The sequence below is a fragment of the Aristolochia californica genome, unplaced genomic scaffold (assembly GCF_029961685.1).
Source record: "Aristolochia californica isolate CCGP_79_NKW_82.1479 unplaced genomic scaffold, dmAriCali1.0.hap1 SCAF_9, whole genome shotgun sequence".
In the NCBI taxonomy this organism is placed as follows: domain Eukaryota; kingdom Viridiplantae; phylum Streptophyta; class Magnoliopsida; order Piperales; family Aristolochiaceae; genus Aristolochia; species Aristolochia californica.
In genome coordinates, this window is record NW_027182290.1 from 28,004,338 (window position 1) to 28,030,065 (window position 25,728).

General features: G+C 41.4%; 2 protein-coding genes across 2 annotated transcripts; one reads left to right on the forward strand and one right to left on the reverse strand.

The window, feature by feature from the left end:
• Positions 1-16,347: 16,347 nt before the first annotated feature.
• On the forward strand, positions 16,348-20,280 carry LOC137940263 (O-fucosyltransferase 20-like). The gene is made up of 6 exons (XM_068785215.1): positions 16,348-17,057; positions 17,764-17,932; positions 18,591-18,680; positions 18,824-19,107; positions 19,226-19,484; positions 19,615-20,280. Exons 1-6 carry the CDS (start codon positions 16,474-16,476, stop codon positions 19,855-19,857), a joined length of 1,629 nt encoding a protein of 542 aa, XP_068641316.1. The 5' UTR covers positions 16,348-16,473; the 3' UTR covers positions 19,858-20,280.
• LOC137940262 (linoleate 13S-lipoxygenase 2-1, chloroplastic-like) lies at positions 20,265-25,016 on the reverse strand. The gene is made up of 9 exons (XM_068785213.1): positions 24,680-25,016; positions 23,314-23,582; positions 22,967-23,204; positions 22,448-22,768; positions 22,265-22,350; positions 22,094-22,204; positions 21,713-22,014; positions 21,338-21,604; positions 20,265-21,249 (listed from the first exon to the last, which is right to left on the reverse strand). Exons 1-9 carry the CDS (start codon positions 25,014-25,016, stop codon positions 20,490-20,492), a joined length of 2,691 nt encoding a protein of 896 aa, XP_068641314.1. The 3' UTR covers positions 20,265-20,489.
• Positions 25,017-25,728: the final 712 nt, after the last annotated feature.

Below are 25,728 nucleotides of genomic sequence, written 5' to 3' on the forward strand. Positions count from 1 at the left end.
GGCCTGCAACTCTTGTTATGTGAGTCATCAAATAGTGGGCAAAACCCACAACCCAAACCCTACCAACTCATTTGATGGTCTGCATTCATGGACTTAATTGACGAAGCTGAATCTAAGATGAAGTCAATTAGCCCAGTCCCGGAAACAGGGGGAGCAAGGTGGGCTCAAGAAGCATACGTTGTGATACAGTATTGCTTAGAATTGGACGGGACAATTGGGTTGATTTGGTCTTAATTGAAACAGGATTTCGTTTTTAACAAAGGAAAACCAGGCTGAGTATTAATCTGAGTAAATTAAATGTTAGAGCATGATTTTGCGTCTTGTTGCGTGGACCGGAAACTCAGTAGAAAGAAGAGGAAAGAGGTTACAAATCTATTTTTTTCTTAATCAAGACGGCACGCCCACATGCCCACCACACAACTCCAGCACAAGGAAAAGCAATGCGCATACAGTAGAGGAAGCGCATATGGCAGTCATTTGAGTTTGGGAAGCAATGTCAGCAAGTCTAGCACAAGCCTTGGCGCAACGCACACAGGGCTGGGCAAGTCGCACGCAGGGCAGCACACCAACAGGTGCAGAGGCGAGGCGAAATGGGGTTACACGCGACCAGAACTCCAGGTGGGCGAAGTGAGGTTACTCGTGGCCAGGACTCCAAGCGCACGCGTGCGACCAGGACTCCAGGAGCATCCGCTGGCGCGCACGCGTGACCTAGACTCCAGATGCATTCGCTGGCGCACGCACGGCCAGATCTCTAGGCACGTGGGCGGCCAGGTGCCAGAAGACTCCAGAAGGTGCCAGAAGTCGAACTCTCTGGAACTGACGAGTTTCTGGGCATCTCTAGAAATTTCTAAAGGCCAGGGACAACTAGCAAGTTTCTGAGAATTTCTAGAGCCTTCTAAAGGCCATGGAGGAGGCTTATAAATAGGAGGGGCATCTCCCTTTGCAAAACATTCTTGAGCATTCTTAGCATTCTTTGCTCTTCAAGTGTATAAAGAGTTTTTAGCCTTTGGCCTTCAAGAGTGTTTGACTTTTCTCTTCCATCTTTTTAGTCTTTCTGTTGTCCCTTTGTCTTGCAACATCTAGTGTGGAGGTTGGGTGGAAGATCTGAAACATAAGGAGGCTGACTAGTTCTTGGAAAGAGCTAGGTCGCACGGGGTTGATATTCTGCTTGGCTAGACAGACTTAGCCAAAATTTAACCGCATGACAACTGGTATCAAAGAAGTATTTCCAACCATGACATCCACAAGTGGTGATGTAGCAGCAAGAGGTAAGGAGTCATTCTCTGAAAACGATTTACGTTTTGGTGATTTCAAGTCCAGGCTTGTTAGCATGGAGAATCAGTTCTCAAGACTGGAGGAGTTCGTGAACGACATTACACATGCACGGTTACCTATCCCGGACTGGTTCCAAGGATTTGAGGATGACGTACACAGTGCTATGGCCGTAATGCCAGCTAAAATTGAGAAAGTTGACAGAGAAGTAAAGACCATTGTGGAAGAAATTCGGGCAAGACTCACCCTATGCGAAAGAGCCCTTGCAAATAGAGGAGGTTTGCAAGGAGGTGCCAAGATCAAGATTTCGGAGCCGAAAGCCTTCACTGGAAAACGTGACCCAAAGGTAATAGACAATTTCCTTTGGCAAGTAGAGCAATATTTCAAAGCTTTTAAGTTGACTAGTGAAGAAGCCAAAGTCAGTACTGCATTTATGTTGTATGCGGAAGATATTGTGCTTTGGTGGAGGAGAAGGACTTCGGATGAGCAAGGAGATGAAGCACCGGTAGAGACATAGGAGGACTTCAAGAGAGAACTCCGAGCGCCATTTCTTTCTGGAGGACGTAGACTATCAAGCTCGAAAGGAGTTGCGTGCCCTTAGACAAAAAGGTACGATTCGAGAGTACGTCCAATCTTTCACTTCTCTCATGCTCTGCATTCCTTGTATGTCTGACGAGGATAGACTCTTTTCATTTTTGGCTGGACTAAAGTCGTGGGCCGAGACCGAACTTCGTAGAAGGGAGGTAAAGTCCTTGGTGCAGCCATAGCCACAGCTAAAAAGTTGACCGAGTACGAGCGAAAGTCAGAGGACAATGCTGCTCGGCCAAGCAAGGACAACAACTTCAACGGCCAGAAGAAGAAGAAGAGGCCAAAGAAAGAAAATGATAGGACCGAACCCAGCGACACTCGCCACACCAATAGCAAAAAGAAGGATGATAAAGGTAAGTCCTTCAAACACCCTCTAAAATGTTTCATCTGTGAAGGGGAGCACATTGTAAGAGATTACCCCAAGAAGAAGTTGTTAAATGCTGCCCAATTCGAGAGCAAAAAGGAGGAACCACAGGTGGGGGCTCTATCCTTGCTCAACGTTGTACGGTCAAATGAGGCAAAAGCGAGTGTCAAAGAGGCAAGGCCGAACCACAATCTTCTCTACTTGGATGCCCTTATCAATGGATTCCAAGTCAAGGCCATGGTAGACACGGGAGCTACTCATAATTTCATTTCGGAAGAGGAAGCGAGGCGTTTGAAGCTTAAGGCTACAAGAGAGCATCCAGATGAAGGCCGTTAATTCTACTGCAAGAGAAGTCTCAAAGGTAGCCAAGGCCGTTTCTGCCAGCGTTAGAGAATGGGTTGGGAAGTTGGACTTCACCATCGTACCCATGGATGACTTCAAAGTCATTCTCGGCATGGACTTCCTCACAACTTGTAAGGCTTTTTTTTTACCATCACTAAGCGTAGTAGGTATTCTTGATGAGGGAGGGCCTTGTATGATCAATGGTTTCAAAACCAATGTAACTTAAAATGTTGAATCAATTAGCGCCCTTCAGCTTAAGTGGGGGCTTAAGCAGAGTTGTTCCACCTACTTAGCGGTCTTTTGTGAGGTAAAAGAAGACATGGCCCAAGTGATACCCAAGGAAATGATGGGAGTCTTGAACGAGTTCAAGGATGTCATGCCAAAGGACCTACCCCCTTGTTTGCCACCAAGAAGGGGAGTGGATCATAAGATTGAGTTGGAACCTGGAGTGAAACCGCGCTCAAAATCCCCTTACCGCATGGCGCCTAAGGAGTTGGAGGAGTTGAGGAAGTAATTGGGCGAGCTGCTTAAAGCGGGGTTCATTCAGCCATCCAAGGCTCCTTATGGGGCACCAGTCTTATTTTAGCGCAAGAAAGATAGTTCTATGCGCCTATGCATCGACTACAGAGCTTTGAACAAGATCACCGTCAAGAACAAGTATCCCATCTTGTTGAGTGCCGATATGTTCGACCAACTCAGAGATGCCCGAGTCTTCACAAAAATCGACTTGAGGAGTGGCTACTATCAAGTCAGAATTGCGGAAGGAGATGAACCAAAGACGGTTTGTGTCACCAGGTACAGATCATACGAGTTCCTTGTGATGCCATTCGGTTTAACTAACGCACCAGCCACGTTTTGTATGCTTATGAATGAGGTCTTCAAAGCGTTTTTGGATAAGTTCGTGGTGGTGTATTTGGATGACATTGTCATCTATAGCCACACAATGGAGGAACACTTACAATACTTGCGTGAAGTGTTTTGAGTTCTGTGGGAGAACTCTTTGTTCTTGAAGAAGGATAAGTGTTCCTTTGGCCTGAAGGAGGTATCATTCCTTGGCTATTGGAATGGAGGAGGTCGCATTTGGATGGACAAGACAAAGCTGCAAGCCATTCGAGAATGGACCGAGCCAACCAAGGTAAAAGAACTTCATAGTTTTCTTGGTTTGGCTAACTACTATCGTAGATTCATCAAAGGGTTCTCGGCCTTAGTGGCTCCCTTAACGGACCTCCTGAAGAAGGCGCAAAAGTGGCACTGGATGGACAAGTGCCAACTTGCTTTCGAGTCACTCAAGCAAGCCATGATGGAGGGACCCATCTTGCAACTTGCGGATTTCAGCAAAGAGTTCGAAGTGCACACGAACGCATCCAACTTCGTAATTGGGGGTGTCTTGGAGCAGGATGGTCATCCCATTGCCTACGAGAGTCAAAAGCTGAACAAGACAGAGCAGTGGTACACAGTCCAAGAGAGGGAGATGACTGTTGTGGTGCACTGCTTGCGCACCTGGCACCACTACTTACTCGGGTCAAAGTTCGTTGTTCGAACTGACGATGTGGTGTCAAGTTACTTCCTCACGCAGAAGAAGTTATCCCCCAAACAAGCAAGATGGCAAGATTTCTTGGCAGAATTCGATTTCGAGATGTTGTATAAGTCGGGGACGACGGTGGCGGACACCTTGAGCTGGATGGCAGACCATACAACCCCTATGGAGGCAAGCACAGTACTTGGTGATGACTCCAACACTTCTTCTCATTTGCAAGGTGTTGCCGCTATCAGCCAAGTAAGTATCCCTATCCTTGATCGAATTCGAGCCGGCCTACGGACGGACACGCAGGCCTACAATCTTGTGCAGTCAACAGCACTTGGCGAAACTCGACGATTTTGGTTGGAGGATGGCCTACTCAAAACCAAAGGAGGCAGGCTATATGTTCCAAAACACGACAATCTGCAGAGGGACTTATTGCGGGAGTGCCATGATACCCTTTGGGCTGGCCATCCGAATAAAAAATGAACCCTAGCACTGGTGTCTAGATAGTATTTCTGGTCAAACATGGATCAAGACATGGAAGAGTTCGTTCGTACTTGCTTGGAGTGCTAGCAGGACAAGGTGGAGCAAAGAAGACCAGAAGGACTTCTGGACCCGTTGCCGATACCCGAAAGACCATAGGAATCTGTCTCCATGGATTTCATTTCTGGCCTTCGCAAGAGAAATGGCTTAGGCTCGATTCTCATCATGGTAGACCGATTCAGCAAATACGGGACGTTCATTCCAGTCACCAATAATTGCACCGTCGAAGAAGTTGCCCAGGCCTTCATGGCCCATGTGGTCAAGCATTGGGGAGTGCCGACCACGATTATCAGTGACCGAGATCCACAGTTCATAGGTAAATTCTGGACTGAATTATTCAAGTTGCTGGGGACAACTTTGAATTTTTTCTACTAGCTTCCACCCTCAGATTGACGGACAGACTGAGGGTGTGAATGCTTTGTTGGAGCAATATTTGCGTCATTTTGTTGATGCAAATCAGAAAAACTGGCCAGAGCTGCTAGATGTGGCCTAGTTTTCTTACAATCTGCAGCAAAGCGAGTCAACCAGACATAGTCCATTTGAACTCGCAACCGAGTGCCAATCGTTTGTGCCAATGAACATCATTCCAGACGTATCCGAAAAGAGCCCAGTGGCACACCAAATCACCCTTCCAATTCAATGTTTGGTTTAGTTATGTCAAACATTAATTATATCATCTAGGGGTGGGCATGGGTCACTAAACCCAACCTCCAAAAAAACCTGAATAAGATTGGAAAACCAACCAAGTCCCTACTCCATTCCTTTTTCTTCAACTCCGTCCCCGCCCTATATCCCCGTTGTCCGTGGCAATTTGTCCATTCTAACAAATCTTATTTCATTCATGATTTTATTTTACGAAATTACCATTCTTTGGTTTTGGTTTGGAAAATTACAATTTGTCAATGTTGAGACCAAAATGCCCTTATATCTGGTCCTCTGTCTCTCTCTCTCTCACACACACCAATTTTATTTATTTTTAAACCCAGACCCCAACATTGAAATCCACTAACAAATCTTCCACTTCTTCTAGACATTATGGCTACTTTTGTCAACTTCATTGATGCACCCATCCACTGGAATTCTCTCCTCACTAACTGCTATGGTGTGCATCATCTCCTCTAATATATTTATATATATACATATATAGATATATATATATAGATACATATATATACATATATACATATATATATATATATACATATACATATATATATATATATATATATGAAATGACCTTTGAGTCACACCTTTTTATTACTCACATGTGTATTTTTAATATCTTTTTGAGTAAGACAAAAAGGGGGAGAAAAAGATGGAAAATTGGACTTAGAATCCCTAGGCGCACAGAAAAATTGCAAATTGACACTTAAAAGGACTTAACCAATCAATGCAATGACTAAGGGGGAGCATATGTCAAAATTATAAATTAAATTTGCTTCAAACCTTAGTGAAGTGCATTTTTTTTCCAAAGTTAGTTTTTTTCATCTTAAAAAAGGGGGAGATTGTTGACCATAGGTTGACTCCCTCATTGTTTTTTATGATAACAAAATTTAATTAATCTGACAATTTGTAAATCTAGGTATTTCATATATTCTACCTTCAAGAGTCAATGCATCTCAAGGTCTAAAGCTTCAAAATGATCAAGCTTAATCAAAACCTCAAGCAACATTAAAGAATGCCTCTTGAAGAAGCACCCACATGGAAGAAGACAACGAGAAAAGTAGTTTAAGTATAAAAATCATATGTCAAAACTCAATCACAAATGTAAGAGAGAACTCCTAACTCCCTTCTTTGAGTACAATAGTGAATATGGAGCTTGGGGTCATACATTGCATGCAAACATGTTTAAGAACATCATATACATCTCTTAGAACATATTAGAGCACTCAGACAAAATCATTCTCATACTTTTAGAGTCAATCTAGTAGAACTGGCACTAGAATGATCTATCAGCCTCTGCCAATGATCGATCATCCAGGAGAGTATAGGCTAAGACTATAAAGCATGATTGATCACCCATAATCGATTGATCAATCATCCAAAATATGGTCTTATCATGCTATAAAGTATGATTAGTCATCCCATTTGGATTGATCGATCAATTCTATCCACGGAAGAAAATTATACATGGAATGATCGACCATTCCACACGATTGATCAATGAGACAGAATTTTGCTAGTCATGGACATAAAGCATGATCGATCATGAGAAGTTCATTGATCAATCATACTGGATTGCATCGCTGGAGGGAATTCTGATTGATCTTTCATCCCCTGCCAATGATCAATCAACTTAACTTTTGAGAACCAATAGTGACATTGATTGATCAGCATATCAATCAATAAGTCACATTCTAACACAAAAAGAGTTGTTATGATTGATTAATCGAGTGACTGGTCAATTAATGATTTGATTTTTGCAAACAAGCAAAAAACAGCTAGTTTGGCTTGGAAAAGTTATAAAGACCAAACTTTGCATTGAGAAGTTAATGAGCATTTATTTGCAAATTCTTCGAGCTTTTATCCTCAAACTTGAAAATCTTCTCAAAAGTACTTTAGAGTGAAAGAGTCATCATCATCCTTGAAAATTCCACTACGCTTTCCATTTATTTCCTTGCATTGCATTCTAGTCAAGCTTCCTCACTCCATATTGTATTGCTAAAGAAGTGGAAGCTTGAATCTCTCAAAGAGAAGGAACTCTTCAAGTAAAGGGTGTAATTTTTTCTTTCTTTTATTTTCTATTTGTGAAAGGTTCATTTAGAACCTATTCAATCAAGATATAAAGGGCCAGTGTTAAGTTGTGGAGTATAATTAATGCCTTATGAAAATAAATGGCACCAAGAGAGGTAATAAAAAAAACAGTTTCCCTTGCCTTTTTTTCTTGAGATCTTTAGACAAGTAAATCTTCTCTTATTCTCAACGTGTGAGGGAGAGAAAGGAGATTAATTCTCAAAATAAAAAAAATCACCAAATATTAATGTTCATGCTCAGCAAACCAGAAAAGTTCGTTCTTCTTGCTCGATTTGAGAAGAAAAAAACTTGATAATGCCTCTACAAATTTAATATCCGATCATTAGAAAATGTTGAATTTATGGAAAACAGAAATACTTCATTTACTTGCAGTAATCAGTGTACATGAATCCCTATTTATAATAGAGGAAAGTAGTAGAGTCCAATTACAATTAAACTACCCTTGTCCCAATTATACCTAAACTCTAACACTTAAAGATAAATACTAGCATAATTAAATAACTCAATATAAATAGAAGACTAACATAGCTAAAACACCTTTAAACTGAAACTCTTCTGTGAAACCTGCTTCCATAATAATTTTGGCTCTGTAAGACTTCTTAGTGTGAAAGACTTATCATGCCACCTCATGTGATCATGGTGGGTCCCACTAGTTTGTGTGATCATAGTGGGTCCCACTAGTTTGTGTGATCATGGTGGGTCCCACTAGCTTGTGTGATCATGGTGGGTCCATATCTTATGGGTTTGGGCCCATCTTCCAACACCCTCCCTCAAACTGGGGTGAGAGAACATTATGAACTCCCAACTTACTATAAATGGTGTATACAATTTTCTCGTATAAAATGGCAGTCCTCCATATCTTCCAACACTCCCCCTTACACTGGTGGTCTCTTTCATGAGGCCCAACTGGCATAAGACAAGTGAGAGTAAAATCACTCTAAGCCGTATGACATCGCTCCATACTCTAGTCATAACCCATGTTGGATGTAAGGCACACTCTTATCTTCTATAGGTAGTAGGTTTATATGCAATGCTCAGAAGTGTAATAAAACTCCTCCATTACCGTGTCCCTCCACAGAACATCGACTTCAAGTAATAGGAGTAATAAATGCCAATTAAGGGGGGTAGCGGGTAATTACCCGGAAGATAATATTCTGGGGCCACATTGGCTTTCGTCATCCATCAGAATAGCCAATGTTGATAAAAATTAGCAACTGAGAAGTCATACAATAATAATGTCTCATCCAAAGAGATACAATAACTACAGCTGAAATGGGCCAATGCCCAAATAACATGTACCAAATTTGCAATAGATAACCAGTAAATAATGAAAGTCCTTAAGAGTAATAAGGACACATGAAATAGTCTGCAAGGAGTCCATAAGTAAGTAAGGAAGTTGCAAAAAATAGTATGTAGGAATCGAGTAATAATCCAAAATAATAATTCAATTGGAGATAGATAGAGAACCGAGTCGAACCGAGTCAAATAGTAGACTAATATAATCGAGTCCCAGAAGATATACCCAAACACGTATAACTAAGGCAGGAAATAAGTGGGCTGAGTCAGGTTGACCCGGACCCGAGTTGACTCGATCATGAACAAAACCAGTAAGTAGCCTCGGGTTGCTAGGTTAACTCGGTCCGGTTCGGCTATTAAATCAAGTTTCCTAACTTAGGAAACTTGATATTCAGTTGTCTTTGTCTTCCTCTCGCAGTGTCGAACATAGCAAAATTACAGAAAACTCAGCAAAGTTCTCTTCTCCAACAACGGCAACGGGGAACAACTGGTTGATTCATCGACAACGCTTATTCTCTCGAGCAAGCAGCAATTACTCTAGATTAATCAACAACCAAGGATAGCGCCGAATAGCAGAGATAGCAGAACTCTCTCCCAGGCTGAAACAGTATTCTCGGCTTCTCTATTGTTTTCGCTGTGAAAAAAAAATAAACCAGTGAAGGAAACAACCAGAGGAGTTTCCGAAACCTGTAGCGGATTGTGATAGACAACTTCCTGAAATAGAAGATTCGACAGATTAACTCGGCGGAACCAGAAATAGATGGGTCTTCATCCTCCAAAAAATGGCAACTTTCTAGGCTAGTGATTGCCAAGAAGTAAAGGAAATTTTCCAAAACTAGATTATGCGACAGGAAAAATCTTTCCTGAATGATCACAAAGACAGAGACATTTGTGTTGGAAATTTGTTGGAGCCAAAATTGTGTTGGAACGGAGATTTTCACGATGAGAATTTATCTGAGTTTTCTGAAATCAGTCTCACTATAGAGATAGTGTTGCAAACTTTGTCTACTACTCTCTATTGATCAAGAAGCAGTCTTAATGTTCGTTTCGACTTTGGAGTCTGGAGGTAACATCGACTGGAAACCAACATCAAAATATAAGCAGAGGTCTGAGGGAAGAGTCTGTGGCTTTGATGGGTAAGAAGAACGTAAAGCAAACAACGGGTATAGGGACTGAAAAGAGAAAAAAAGATAGATATGAACCTAAACTACTCGAGATAATAGATAAGAAAAGGAATCTTTGTGAGTTGACCGAGTCAACTCACAAAACTTGCTCTGATACCATGTTGAATTTATGGAAAAGAAATATACTTCATAGAATTATTGTAATCAGAGTACATGAACCCCTATTTATAATAAAGGAAAGTAGTAGAGTCCAATTACAATTAAACTAACCTTGTTCCAATTCCACCCAAACTCTAACACTTAAAAATAAGTCCTAGCATAATTAAATAACTCAATATAAATAGAAGCCAACATAGCTAAAACACTTTTAAATTAAAACTCCTTTGTGAGACCTGCTTCCATAATAATTTTGGCTCTATAAGACTTCTTATTGTGTAAGACTCATCATGCCACCTCACATGATCATGGTGGGTCCTACCAACTTGTGTGATCATGGTAGGTCCATATCTTATGGGCTTGGGCCCATATTCCAACACACTTGGATATGTGGGCCTTCCTTGGTAGTGTAAGTTTGGGCCCATCTTCCAACACTCCCCCTCAAACTGGGGTGAGAGAACATCATGAACTCCCAGCTTATTATAAATGGTGTATAAGATCTTCTCGTATAAAATGGTAGTCCTCCATATCTTCCAACAGAAAAATCTTAAGTAATTTCTCATACATGGCTTTGTGAATAACATAGAGTATCATAAGCTTATGTTGAAGCAAATAAAAACCAAGCAATGCTTCAAAAAAATGAACTTCCATCATCACTTGTATCAAACTGATTTTAATGAATAAAAGGCAATGAGAGAAGCAACATATAAACGATGTAGTTCTCTTTTAAGCCTCAAGAATCCAATCTTAAATTCATAATAATCATGAGATGGGCTTGAAAAGAATAAAATTATCTGAGCATTAGAATAGCTTCATATCATGAAGAGATAGAATAAGGATAATCAACTTATCTCAACGAGCTTGCTTATTTAAAGAACCTTCAGTGAATGACTTGATCATCAAACTTTTAGAGAATCTTTTTTTGACATTGGGATCCTAAATTCACTGCTCTGATACTATGTTGAATTTAGGATCCCTTTATTAGGACCTAGAGCAAAGAAGAGTTTGAGAGGAGAAGAGAAGAACAAGAGAAGAGAAGAAAGGGAAAGAGAAAACTCGGTTAGATATGAAAAGAGGGAAAGAGAAAGAAGAGAAGAGCCTTTAGGCTTGCAAAGGGAACTTGGACGAATTGAGAGAAGGGGAGAGAACTTGATACTCTAACCCAAGCCAAGGGCTTCTGTTTATTGTTTTTGAGAGGATGTTACAATGTCCATAATGCCCTTAGGGCTACAAGCTTTACATAAGAAAAGACATTAGTAGTCATGGTTCTTATTGACTAATTATATCCATGTGCCATCTTTATGAGTCGTCTTCTTATTTACCATGATTCCACCTCTCTTGGACGTATGGGTCCTCTCATTGGACACGTGGGTTGGACAGATTTATGAAAGTTCCATTTTCGGTTTGTGTCACTTGAAGTCCAAGAAAGAATGTGAGTTGACGCATTGAACTCATTTCAAATTCATTATTTATTACACTGGTAAAATTCTTGACATAAAGAGGGATTTGTATAACCAAAAATGATGTCGTCCACTTAAATTTGGACAATGATCAAGTTTTGTTCATGGTTCTTGGTAAATAATGTCATATCCACACAACCTCTGTTATCATCATTTTTTTGCAAGAATTCGCTTAACATTTCATACCATGCTCTAGGAGCTTGCTTGAAGCCACATAATGCTTTATGTAATATGTGTACATGGTCAAACTTGTTCATGTCTTTAAATCCTTCAGGTTGTTCTATTTATACTTCCTCTTGAACAAACCCATTTAGGAATGCACTCTTAATATCCATTTGGTACAATTTGAATTTCATGTGACATGCATAGGCTAATTGAATTATAATTGCCTCTAGTTTTGCCACGAGTGCATAAGTTTCTTCCAAAATCAATTCCTTCCTCTTGGTTAGATCATTTGGCAACTAACTTAGCTTTGTTTTTCATTACCTGATTTTCCTCATTAGCTTTGTTCTTAAAGACCCATTTAGTTCCTACGACTTTCTAATTTTTGGGCTTAGTCACTATAGTCCAAACTTGGTTTCTTTCGAATTGGTTTAATTCTTCTTGCATTTTCATAATCATCTTTTTCATCTTTGATAATGCATTTGGACTCTAATCTTTAGTTCTTCATTTCTTTTCTTGTTCACTACATAGAGGTGTTTACGTCTATGTCACTCTATTCTCCGGAGTCTTTTCTACGAACTTCCTCTGCAAGAATGGTATCCCGAACATCATTAAAGATCAACTTCTCATTGTCTACAGAATTTCTAACCACAACCCTCATAGGCTCCAAAAGAATTAAAGCACGAACTTCATCATTAAATTTAATTTGAATGGAGGTCAATTGATTGACAATCGTGCTAAACTCATTCAAATGTGATGCAACTGATGTATTTTCTATCATCTTTAAATTGAAGAGTTTTTTTTCATGAGATGTACTTTATTATTTGCGAAAGGCTTCTTGTACATGTCAGACAAAATCTTCATTATCCCCGCTATGGTTTTCTTCGATGCCACATTGTGAGCAACGTTCTTCGATAGTGTTAAGCGAACTACTCCCAAGACCTGTTTGTCGAGGTGATTCCACTCATCATCTTTCATACCTTTTGGTTTCATATCCAGAAGTGGTGCGTGCAACTTTTTACTGTACAAATAATCTTCTATTTGTATCCTACAGAACACAAAATCGATACCATCGAACTTATTGATTCCAAGTTTTGATCCTTCTTTGCCAGCCATTGCTCTCAATCACGAACCAAAGCTCTGATACCACTTGTTAGGAATTAGACGCCCTAATTCTAAACTAACGAGAGCAATAATAGTAATGACGGAAGAAAGGAAAATCAAGCACAAAATAAAGACAACAAAATTTATACAGGTTTGCCTCAAGGTGAGACTACGTCCTGTCTTCTATAATCTACTATAAAAATGAAATAGTTTATAAAAGAAATCAGGTGTTTTCTCTAACCTCTCGAGTTGCAATTCCAGCTCCTTATCAGCGCCTACTAGCCTCACCCCTTAATTATAACAAGAAAATTAGGGCAATCGCAATACAAGAATAAAATTTTTAAATTACCCTTAATGGACTAGGCGGGGGCTCCGCCCCCATACCCCCAGGAGGGGGGCTTCTCCACCCTTGATGATGATCTATTTAAGTTTAATAATATTGGTATTAATTTTTAGAAAACCTGTAAGCTGTAATCTTTTGAATGGTGAATACACCCAATGTGGACAACAGTGATGTTTCGCTAAACGTTGAAGTGCAGTAAAGAAGAGATTCACACAACTGAAAACTCAAAAACTTTCCTGTTATTCAAAAGCTTTGATCACACTCAGAAATGTGGAAAAAGGGAGCGATGCACAGAAAGGAGACCCACCACCATCTTCGGCAGCTTTTCCGGTCTCTTGCTTTCCAACACTTTCTTCCACTCGAATAATAAAGAGTCCAAGGTGGGGAACTCGAAAAGGAGACATGCGACTCATCGATTATTTTTTATGAATACATGTAATTGAGGAATAGCCTCTCTTTCAAGGAACTTTTCAACTAAAATTGCTGGGAGAGAAGAGGACTCCATTAATGGCTATCACAATCTGAAGGTCGCATTAATGGAAAAAGGATAGATGGTAAGAACAGTAAGATTCTGGGTCTCATAGCGTCTGTCCAAGTTAAAAGAGTAAGCACATGGAGGCGAGAGACAAACTACTGTTTTGGGGACAATACGGTGCTGCTTGTGTTTCCTGCTTGAGCGTTCTATAAGACACTCCGCATGCATTCCATTATTTGCTTCCTCCCTCCAGGACTCCATGATCTTATCTTCTCCTTATCACTTCCAATTTTTAATATACTCCTTTCCATTTGGATCGTTACTTGTGCCTACATTCTGGAACAGTATGGACTAAATCAAAATTTATGAACGAGCCCCACTGTTCCTAACAAAAAAAAAAAAATGTTATTTCCTTCATTTGGTAGAACAGTAGAGAAATAAACGAAACAGGTGATTCTGCCTTTTCCGGCAGAAGAGAAAGAAAGCACGCGATGAAGCGTCGTCGAGCTTTCTGCCAAATGCACAGGGCTTCGCATTTGGCCATCGGTAGAACACAGGGCTTCTGGTTCTAAAAACGCCATTAGTGATTGGTCTCGCCTGGATAAAAAACTTGAATCCTGTATCACTGACCACCCAAGTGAATAATAATAAAAAAGCCCAAGTACTAACTCACGTTCCATGATTTTGGTTTTATATTGGTGGGTTAGCTACGACCCCATCAACAGCTCACCTGGATTTGGGCGATTGCTACGTTTCAACTGAAGATGATCGAAGGATCCACGACAAATACCAGAAACTCCACTTTTTATTTAAAGACTAAAAGGTGATGATAATCACTTGCGCCTGACTCCCAAGTCATCACTCAACGCCCAATAATTTGGCGAATATTAGTTGAGAGATTGGAGGACACGTTGAGTGAATCCTCTGCCTTCTGGCTTTGTGGGTTCCTCCGCAGTTGGGCAAAAGGTTGGCCAGCAACTCTGAGGTTGTCTTCAACTTCAAGCTTCCATGCGATTGCCAATTGATAGATGATGAGGCCGCCGTGTCTTACTGTCTTGCTTAGTTGTCAGAAGCAGTTTACGAGGTCAAAGCAGCGTCTTGGCTTTTCTTATTATTAAATAACACATTAGACAAAAGCCAGATTTCGTGTGAACGACATGAAACGCAAAACAAGGTTCCAATTAAAATAAAAGGGCAAAATTGTAAATTTGATCCATGATGAGGGTAGAAATTTACCACTTTGTGATGGGGATAAGTGGTCCCACCAATATGTTGTGATTGCTGGGCTGTCAGCTTTAAAAAAGGTCTCAATGATATGAGCTAAAATCATGTATCCGAATAATTCTTCTTTTTTTTTTTAAATTTTTTCCCTTTCATAGTAGGAGCAGTCATAGACAGGACGCGTGTCGACAGATGGATGGACCGGGGCCATGAAGTCCGAGTTTGCGTCACTCGGGATGGCGATTGCAACTCGGATGGGCACGTCCGTTTCACGGCTACGGATCAGTAAATGTGTCCCCCCGTGTGAGTGATTACCGGAGACGAAGTAAGGACATCTATAAATAAAAAGAAGTGGTAAGAATACCGGTAGGAAAGTGGGCCCGTGGACCCTGATCGAGAGAGATAAAAGGAGGAATGTGGAATGATTAGGGGTGTGAACCGGGGAAGGGGACGGGAGCGAGTCACATGTGAGACCTGCTGCTTGTTTTGGAAACAGCTGGCAATAGCGCAAGGCGACACGCTCCCTTCCCATTCCAACTCTGCTCTGTCCAGCGTTTGGTCCCTCTTGGTATTATCAACACTATGATTAATTGATTTAATAAACAACGTTAAACGTTTTATTAGGTTTGTAAATCTGAGTAAAACTAAAGACACTTCTAAACTTAAAAAATAGAATTTCACACTAATGGAGCTAAATCGGTTCGCAAACAGTTCTGGCTCCAAAAAAGTTGGATTTATTTTAATTTTTAATTGAATTTTGCTCGAGCTAAATCTTGAAATAAAACTCGTTAAGTATAATAAGTCAACTCAAGATTTTTTAAACTCGGTTTATTAGTCTGTGAGCTGATTCATTAATGTAATTTTTTTAATAAAAATATTATTTATTCTAATTATTTTTGTTAATTCCCTCTTTAGTTGGTTGATAGTTATTTTTGTTTAACTTAAATCTTCAATATCTAATATTATTATTTATCAATAAAATAAACACTATTAATAGAAGTATTTGCCCCATTGCAAATTCGAACTTGGCTCAAGTTCAAATTTTTGAGTTCAGATTCGAGTTCAAATTATTCAAATCAAGATAAATTCGAACATATATAGGTTTGAGATTAGGTCGACTGAAACTCGAGTTTAAACTCAGTTAAAATTTTTAGACTCAAACTTAATTTTAAAATATTCAAATAAAAATAAATAGGAATAGAGATCGGGTGGGAGCCACTATTAACACTGATTTGATTTTCTTTTAAGACTAAGGCCGGTGGGAACCAAAATAGCCCCCTCTCCACGTAAAAACGGGGCACGGCAAGCGAATGCAAGCTGTCGGGTAAACGGTGGGCACCTTCACTCCGAGTCGCTGGAAGATTTTGAATTTGTAGTTCTGTCTTCTGACAGTGAGAGGTACAATAAAGCACCGCTACCTGAATTTCTGCTGGAATAAGAAAGAGGACCGGTTGTGCGCTTTTACTAATGGAATTCATGAAAATACGGTGAAATGTGAACGTTTTGTCTACGACTATACAGTCTACACCCGGGCAAAATTGTTTGGCCTACCAACGCGTCCCGTACTTCGCGTTCCCGCCGCCTGCAACCCATTTCCTCCCTATTAAAGTCTAGCCTCTTTCCTCTGCGCTTCTCGGCCTCCGTCTGCAACGACCATTGACCGGCCTGTGTCAAAACCTTTCATCTCTCTCTCTTCGTGACTCTCTCATCGTTCGTCCAGCGAAGAAAGAACTTCGCCGCCTCATCAATGGTGAAATCAAAGAACGACAAGCTCTCGTACATTTCGGTCCCCTCTCAGATTATTCATTCTCTCTCGTCTTCTTCTCTGCACAATCTCCTTCTGTCGCCTAAAAAGTCATCAAAACCCTACAATAGGTTCTTCTCCACCGCAAAAAATCCCCGTTTCTTTTTCGTCTTCCTTTTTATCTTCTCCTTTCTTGGGATGCTAAAGCTCGGCCTCAATCTTGAGCCCATTCTTCCCTTTTCTCCATATCCCTGTTGGACTCCTCAAACGCAGCTAATCCTGTCCAGCGATCACCAACGGTTGGCTTCCCTTGGTCAGGGGAAGATCGGTACTGGCGACATGGAGAATGAGTTCTGGAAGCAGCCGAATGGCCTAGGCTATCGTCCGTGTTTAGATTTCAGCCAGGAGTATAGGAAATCCAGTGAGGTCGTCACTAGGGAGCGGACCAAGTATCTGATGGTAGTGGTCTCGGGAGGATTGAACCAGCAGCGGAACCAGATTGTTGATGCTGTTGTGATAGCTCGCATTCTCGGAGCCGCTCTAGTTGTACCAATCCTGCAAGTCAACGTCATTTGGGGAGACGAAAGGTGAGGAAAGATTACTTAGAATGAGGGTTTCACATTTTTTCAGGGTAGTCCAGCGTATTTGAGTTTCTTTCTAGTTATCTTTTGAGATTAAGATGCACTGGAAAGGTTTGCCCTGTTCCTTTTTTTTTTTTCTCTTGTGAGAATGTGTAACTCAATGGTTTTAATATGTTGTACGTGCATTTAGTTTTCCGTTTTCAGCGTTTTTTACCTTCATTAATCGTGGTATATTTCTAGTGTTTACGCTTCAGCTGCTGTATGGCACAATGTGGGCTTTTGGTTTACTACAAGTAGTTTTCTGGGAGTAATCCATTTGAGATTTTTCTGTAGTTTACGTTTCAGCGTTTTCTTTATAAATTATTTGAGAAGAATGACCGTTGTCCTGTTAGCTTTTCTTGTGCCCCTAGTTTCCTTATCAGGAACTTTTAGTCTTGCTTCTTCTTTTAGTAGCTTTGCCCGTCAAAAAATCCTCCCAAATTACTAAGTTTACTTGATTACACACACATAGATGTACTTAAATACTTATATTACTAGTCTGTTTGTTATTGGTATGCTTGCTTTTTATTTTTTTTAACAGTTTTGTTGCTCAAGTTTCAAATTAATGCACGAACTTATGGTATGTTCTAAGACGTTGGTTTGATAGTTACAGCAAAGTAGTAGAGTTTGGTTTGTGGAATTAATTATTTTCTTCTGCATTTTCCGTTGACAGTGAATTTTCTGACATTTTCGACTTGGAGCATTTCAAGAAAACTCTAGCTGATGATGTACACATAGTTTCTTCCCTTCCATCTACTCATCTGATGTCAAGACCAGTGGAAGAGAAGCGGACTCCTCTGCATGTAGGTGCTCAATGGATTCGAGCTAGGTACCAGAAGAGGGTAAGCTTCTACGAATTGTGGTGTACAAGCTCTAATTTATATATTGCATACTTGATTAGTGAGCTTTCTTCTGGAAAAAAAACATGTTTTCCAAATTGACAGCACAGTGCTTGCTTTTAGGATTTTTGAAGTGTTATTCATCTGATTATAGAGTATCTGGAATGGTTAAGATCATCAAAACCTGAATAACAGCTGGCCTTATCTTGATTGTGATTCTTGATTGGGTTGAAAGGATAGTAGCCAAATTATTTGCTTTTAGAACCAAAAAGCCTGCATCCTTTAAAAGACTAGGATTTTGTAGTTTCAGACAGTGAGAACATAGAGAAGAGCCATTTGTAGACAAACTCTGCTGTTTGATTGCTTGTTCAGCATCATGCAGTTCCAATTATGATGCATTCATCAAATTTCACTCGTCAGAATCTATAGTTTACTTTATGAGGTGAATGTGACCATGATCAGTTTTCCTGTATTGATTTGTGAAAAAAATGTCTTGTGTGGCAATGCCTTTTCGTTATATACATTTCAAAGTTAAATAAATATTTATTATTTCGTTGAGGTTAATTTTTTATATATTTAGTATGTGGTGGATATCCTAATTAGCAAAAACTTTCATCAAGTAATTGTTAAAGTTTCACTGACAACTTTTGTGTTCCTGCAGCTTAACAGGGAAGGGGTGCTTCTTCTCCGGGGACTGGATTCCAGGCTTTCTAAAGATCTTTCTTCTGATCTGCAGAAGCTTCGGTGTAAAGTAATTGTCACACCTCTTGCTATTCTCTGCCTTTCTTATGGATAATGATACCTACTTTCCAAGCACTACTGTGACAATATTTTTTTGGGTGCTTTTTGGTACGCCCTGTTCACTCCTCTAAATCCATTTTAAAAATGTTCCAGGTGGCCTTCCATGCTCTGAGATTTGCAAGCCCCATTTTGGAGCTTGGCAACAAGCTAGTTGAGAGGATGCGTGGCAAGGGTCCTTATATTGCTCTTCATTTGCGCATGGAAAAAGATGTTTGGGTGAGAACTGGCTGTCTACCTGGATTAAGTTCTGAGTATGATGAGATCATCAACAAGGAGAGGAAGCTACGACCAGAACTCCTTACTGCAAGATCCAATATGACTTACCATGATCGGAAGCTTGCTGGCTTATGCCCCTTGAATGCCTTGGATGTTGCTAGGTATGTCTTAGAGTCTTGCTGTTAGATGTTATGTAACATATGTTCTTCATTTAGAAAATTTGGAATTTCCTGTCTATTACCATGACAGGTTTCATTTATTGTGTTAAATTTTGTTCAGGCTTCTTAAAGCATTGGGAGCACCAAGAAATGCAAGGATATATTGGGCAGGAGGAAGTCCGTTCGGGGGAGAAGAAGCTTTGCTGCCTCTGACCAAAGAATTCCCTTACTTTTATAACAAGGACAAGCTTTCCTTACCTGGAGAATTGGTACCGTTTGCTAAAAAAGCTTCGCTTCTTGCTGCCATCGACTATATTGTTGCCGAGAATAGTGATGTTTTCATGCCTTCGCATGGAGGAAACATGGGTCATGCCGTTCAGGTACTGCCAAATTTTGCTTGAGTTTTGATTTTAGATACAACATGGAAGCAATTTCTCAAATGCAAAGTACTGAGACCTTTTTTGCTGTGATTTGTTTGAATTATGACAGTTGAATCTGTGATTGATGCAGGGCCACAGGGCATATGCAGGGCACAAGAAGCACATAACCCCCAACAAGAGAGAGATGCTTCCGTTCTTTCTGAACTCGTCGCTTTCAGAACCAGACTTTAACAGGATCATAAAAGGGCTGCATCAGGGGTCCCTAGGTCAACCAGACATCAGGACCAACAAGCCTGGAAGGGACATTATTGCGTATCCAGTTCCCGAATGCATGTGCAATGACTCGAAAACAAGAACACAATTGCAAGAGTAGTTGCGTCTGGAATCTCTCTCGTGGAATTGAATTGATCAATGGCCGGCGGAATTGAAAACTGGGCATATTATCTTTCTAACCTTGCCCCTAATAGACGAGGGCCCGTTATGATCTAGAAGAGATGTAAGGGCCTCTGTCCCAGAAGCGTCCTCCTCGGCCTGCAATCTTGTAAATATCTACAGCTTCCTTACACGAACACGGAGCTCTGCATAATATTCATTTCTGTGTCTGTCATGGACGTCCAAGAGAAGGAAGAGTAGCTTAGAAATTCTTTTTTGGTAATATTTTTTGTCATCATTTTTATTTTTTTTGGGTAAATTGTTTGTAGTGGGATATTCTTTCTATTCTTTCTAGAGTATTTCTGTAGCTATTGGACCATTGAACATGTATACCTGTATAAATGAAAAGACTACGATTTCGTAATTTTCATCATGGCAACAATCTTTCGGAAATCCTCCTCATGCACAGCTTAAACAAGAAAAAAGCAATATTAGATCTTTTTACCTATCACTCTTATCATCGTCTGCACATCTGATTGTACTAGATAAGGTACATGTTAACGATCTTTGCTATTCTTATTCCAAATCCCAGAATATGCATCTCAGAGGGAGACGCTACTGGCCGCCCGTAAGTCAAATGGAGATGCTGTTAGGTACGCCCATTCCAGTCACTCCGGGCTCCGAAAAGGGTTTCAGCAGTGTATACGGCACGACTCCAGCACCTGTCCTGTTCTTTAGGCCCAGGTCAGTGTTTCTGCCGTCGATGATCCCTTCAATCTGCTTCAGTTTTCCGCTGAAACTTTCGAACGCCGCAGCGATGACGGGATCCTCCTTCCAGGCCCCCTCCTCTTTCTCTCCCAGATACTCCTCGTCTGGCGAGTGATTCGACAAAACGTCTAGTATTGCCATCACGGACATTGCCTGCTTCTGAGAGGGGAAGCACTCGAGAAGAGTTAACTCGGGTTTCTCCATAAATTGCTGGAAACCTTCGGTTCCCGGTTGACTGTCTTCGGTGGGGACTTTGGTTCGGGCTATGGTGGGTCGATTGGGGAAATACCCGCCGTAGCTGTACTGGCCGAAGTTGACGGCGGCGTGGAGGCCGGAACTGACCCAAATCATAGTGGAGAGAATGTAAATGAGGTGGGAGGGAGTGCTTAGAGGTGGCCACCCTTCTGTTTTATCGGGATGCCCTTTTGTTTTGATTTCTGCCCACCATGATTGGAGCTCCGTGTCAGAGGTGACAAGAGATGCACTAGGGTAGTAATGGCTCACGTACTCGGTCACCCATTCTTTGATGGCCGACCACAACAGGAGGCCATCGTTGGCAAACGGGTAGTCCTCGATTGCGAGTTTCAGCCCGTGCTCCGCTGTTGGATCTTCTTCCGCCATGCCCCTGGTACCATATTTGACTTTAACATGACAAGATAAACTCCATGGGAGGAAAATAAATCGAGGATTTAAACTTGTTCCATGTATATTACCGGCTAATGAGGTCCTCTGGGAGTGACTGCAAATCAAATCTCCATAACTTGGCGTAGGCGGCGGAACTCACTTCCATGGAGTATTTCTTGGGCCAGAAAGATTTTTCTATGATTCCCCCAGCATTAATGAGATACTCCCGAGCAAGAGCATTGATCTCCATTGTGTATCGGAAATGAGGGTGAAGCAGTCTATAGATGGGATGCATTGCGCTTAATCGACGTTTGCTGGCAATTATGTACGGCTCTGTGGCAGCATGAGTCTTCAGCCTGCTTGCAAGCATCGTATCCCATCCTCATTCAGTTTCCATTCGCTGGAAGGGCGCCATAGATGACAGTAATGGACTAGGAAATGAACTGAGAGTTTCAATGGTGTACCAGTGGGAGATAAGCTGGTGAAAGCCGGTGTCATGAGCACAGACATGGGCCTTGGCGAGCCGCCACAACCAACAAGTCGTCGCATCGAAACCTGGAATGAAGACTTGCCTCCATTGGGGTTGAGTTTTCGATTTGGGCCGGGTGAGCTCGATGGCGAGGGGTCTCAATGTGCCGTCGTGTGTGAGAAAGAAGACTGTGCGGGACCCGTACAAGGTGCTTTCTTCCTGCTCCCTCACCTTGTGGACGAAGGGCAAAAGCAAATCATGGTAATCTATGATGAAGAGCTTCTTCTGCTTGATTGCCTGCACTAGGCCATTCATTCATTTAGAAATGCCTACACTTGAAACATGATGAAGATTTACATGTTTCTGGCTCTTTTACCTCTTCAGCTGTCATAGCTCCTTTTATTTGTTCTTCAATAACTTCCTTGGTGATTAGAGATTCTGCGGGGCCGTAGACTTCTGGATCAAGCTCGCTCCTCAGTGGAAGTTCCTGCGGATATCGATGTTCATCATATTACACTATTAAAATTCAAATCATGATCGTATATACCTTAATCAACTGAATGACCGTGGGGTTAACTCCTGCGAGAGTTTGACGAGAGAACTCCTCGTCTCTAAACCAAGAGAATCTGTCCCCTGCAAAAAGGGAGAAAACAACTAGCTGAGAGCTTCGTATTATTTAAGGGAAAATGGTTAAAAAGGAGAAGAGAGAGAGAGAGAGACAGATGCCTACTTCCAAGCAATTGGGGGGTTTCAAAGAGCAGAAGATCGCCGCCACCGGTTGCAATGGCCTTCACCAACCTGGGCAGCATTTTCTTGAAGAAACCTTCCTCTTTGGGCTTTGGTAAGTTGATTCCTACATGATACAGAGAGTCTATGGCGGCGAAGTATGGGAAGCCATGGTTACTGCTGTTCAAAGCCTTTCCGATAGAAGGAACCAAACTCTTCATCACTGATTTCAGCGTCCTTGCGGAGAATGTCAGTTGCTTCACTTCGGAGAACGCCTCGTCTCTCGGCACATATACTCTGTTACTGCGAGACTCCGCCAAGGGATCTGTACCAGGAGCATTCACCCATTTTAGTCTCTCATTTCAGTGTAAGAAGTTAACGATACCCATTTCTTCTGGCATTACTGAAACAGAGACGGCGCCTATGCGATATCTAGAGATTTATCTATGAAACTATCACAACACACTAATCCATTAATTAATTTTAAACGTCAGTGATTTTTGTATGAATTAATTTCTTTTACCTGCTTTTGTTGGAGGACGTCCAGTCCTACAACGCCTGGGATAAGGATTCTCCTCACCGCCACAGATGGGTCTCGCCAAATCGGGGCTTTTATCCGGGTCACCCAAATCGTTGTACTTGTCGAAATCATAAATCCTCTCAGGACACTTCCGCTCTCCTTCCCCGTTTCCTCGCAATGCTTCTAGGTCCTTCTCTCTGAGACGCTTCAGGCCACTGGGTGTGTCCGCCGGCAAGTAAGACTGTCGCAGACAAAAAAAAAAAAAAAAAAAATACAAAAGCCCAGTTAGAATCTCAGAGAGAGAGAGAGAGAGAGAGAGAGAGAGAGAGAGAGCGAGAGAGAGAAGTTACCTTGTTGGTGAAGAACACCCTCTTCTGATCAGATTTGTCCGACTTGGGCTGCACCCATGAGTTGCAGGTGAAGTTAACGGGACCATGTGGAAAGCCAGTGAGGGTGATGGATCGCAGGTACGTCTCCTTGTGGTGCTCATTTGTCACTAAAACAGCTCCCACCTCGCCGAAATCTTTTCCTATTTGAAAGGTAGCCTCGTATTTTACCACATCGTCCTTTTCCTTGACCTTCTGAGCGAAAGCTTCGATCTTTTGTTCCTCTCCAGTGTCTACATTAAGAGAACATAAGCACAACTCCGTTCAGAATAAATGAATTCAATTCCGCTCTATATTTCTGTATTAAATATTGACTCTTCGCTCTAGTTGATGAGATGTTTCGATCTTGGAGGTGCTGTATTGGAATATGAGAACGAAACGAGGTGAGTCTGTAGTTACAGAACGACACCAGACACCAGACACAGCAATCCACGGTTCCAGACTACAGCTCAGTTTGAAAACTTGACAAGACGCTTTAATAGTAACTGACCAAGTAGGGCAAATCACAGAGAGGGATAAGCTTGACAAGTTATGATTGCTCAGCCTTTCTTCGAAAAGAAAAATGAAAATGATTTTCTTAGGAGATGCTACAATGATCAATCTGGGCTCCTGAGATAAAATATGATACTTAGTGATGATACCTTGATGATTAAAGTGGGGTGAATCTAATTAAGCTTTTAAGAAGCAAAACTTGCTCAGTTTGTCTTGTCAAAAGAAGAAAATTGTACTAAGAACAACATAAGTAACTCTACGAATTATTTACTCATTTGTCTATTCAACTAATCGTAATTGGGGTAAAAAAAATGGAAAAAGGGGAACACAGAAAATCACAGAAGAAAGCAGAAGAAAACAGATTCAAGTAATACGTTAAAACGTAACGGAAACGTAGAGATGATTTTTTTTTTTCACCAGATGATAGCACCAAAGGGTAACTGCATCTGTGAAAGTAGTAAAGACGTACTGGTCCCCTTCATCTTACGAGTTCACCATGAATGGTCCCTGGTGTAGTTTTTGAACTCAAAAAGACGATATGGAGACCTCCATGAAAAGAGTAAAACATTGCCATGGATGCATATTGCCTTGGAAGTCATGCTTGGAGATCTCCACCAGACTTCATATTAGAATCCTCTATTAAGAGATGTTTTCAACCTTCACTGCTAGCTGAACAAAAGATTTAAGTAACATCGCAATGGAGGGTTGAAATTTAATGGAAGTAGTCGAGTACCCCAGAAGCAGAAAATATATACGACGAAGATAACGTTCGTCGCGGTGTAAGAAGAGAAGGAGAAAGAAAAACCCGCGACATCATCCTCTGAATAAGTAAACTTACTCGGTTCGAGTTGGGTGCTAACAAGCTCAAGAAAAATAGATTTTCCAAGCAGATCAGAAATATCATCCAGCCCATGACTCAAACCAACGGAAGATTGAACGTTGACCGTGGCGGTCACCTCGGTGGTGTCTTCAGAATCAGAAGCTTGTAGCTGTTCAACCGTGTCGATTTCCGTGTAAGAGGAAGAGACTCTGCCGGCTTTTCGAACCCGATACCGGCGAGTGGTTGTCGAGGAGAGATGGAGCATCTTACGACCATATCCCGAGACTATGGTTTTGGGAGGGGCCAAGGTGGAGGAGGGGCTATGGTGAGCTCGTTGCAGCTGAGGCTTCAGCATCCTTCTGCCTGTAAATTTCTGTGGAGTAGCCGCTGCTGCTGCTTACAGCGTGATCAAGGGACTACCACCCATTTTATAATATTAGTCGAAGAATACTTGCCACTTATCTTTCTCTTGTTTGTTTGCTAGTCTTACTTTTTCCACGAGGCCTCTGTCGTTTATGTACATATGTTTCGCCTGAAAAACATGGGGGGTGGGGTGAGGAAGAAGAAGCTCGACTACCGTCCAGACTAGACTTCATAACAAACATGCGAAGCTTAAACAAAGACGAAGCTTGGCTACACTCAGTATCAACAAAATTGTTGGAAACAAGGGCCGAAAAATCTCTAATGCTCGCGAAATGAATCGCAGTGACTGTTGCTCAATTACTGGCCCTTCTTTCGACGGTAGAATTCAACGTTGCCATGGCAAACCTGCAGCCTGTTTCTCACGGAGCAGTCCGAAGGAATCTTTCTGTTTTTTATCATTTTAATGCATAGCTGAACTATCTCCACCATTTTAAGAGGAATCTTGGAAGTTATGGCCCGGCGTGACTTGCAATGAGTAAAAACAAAACCACTTGGTGCAATCGGATGCAAACTTCCATGATCACTTACAAGAGTAACCTTACAGAGGTTCTGAGTCTGTGCTCAGAGGAATGATTCACTTGCCTTGTTCATGAAGGATTGTTGGGTGACTGATCTGTTCTAGTTGCGGGAGGTGTTCACAGATT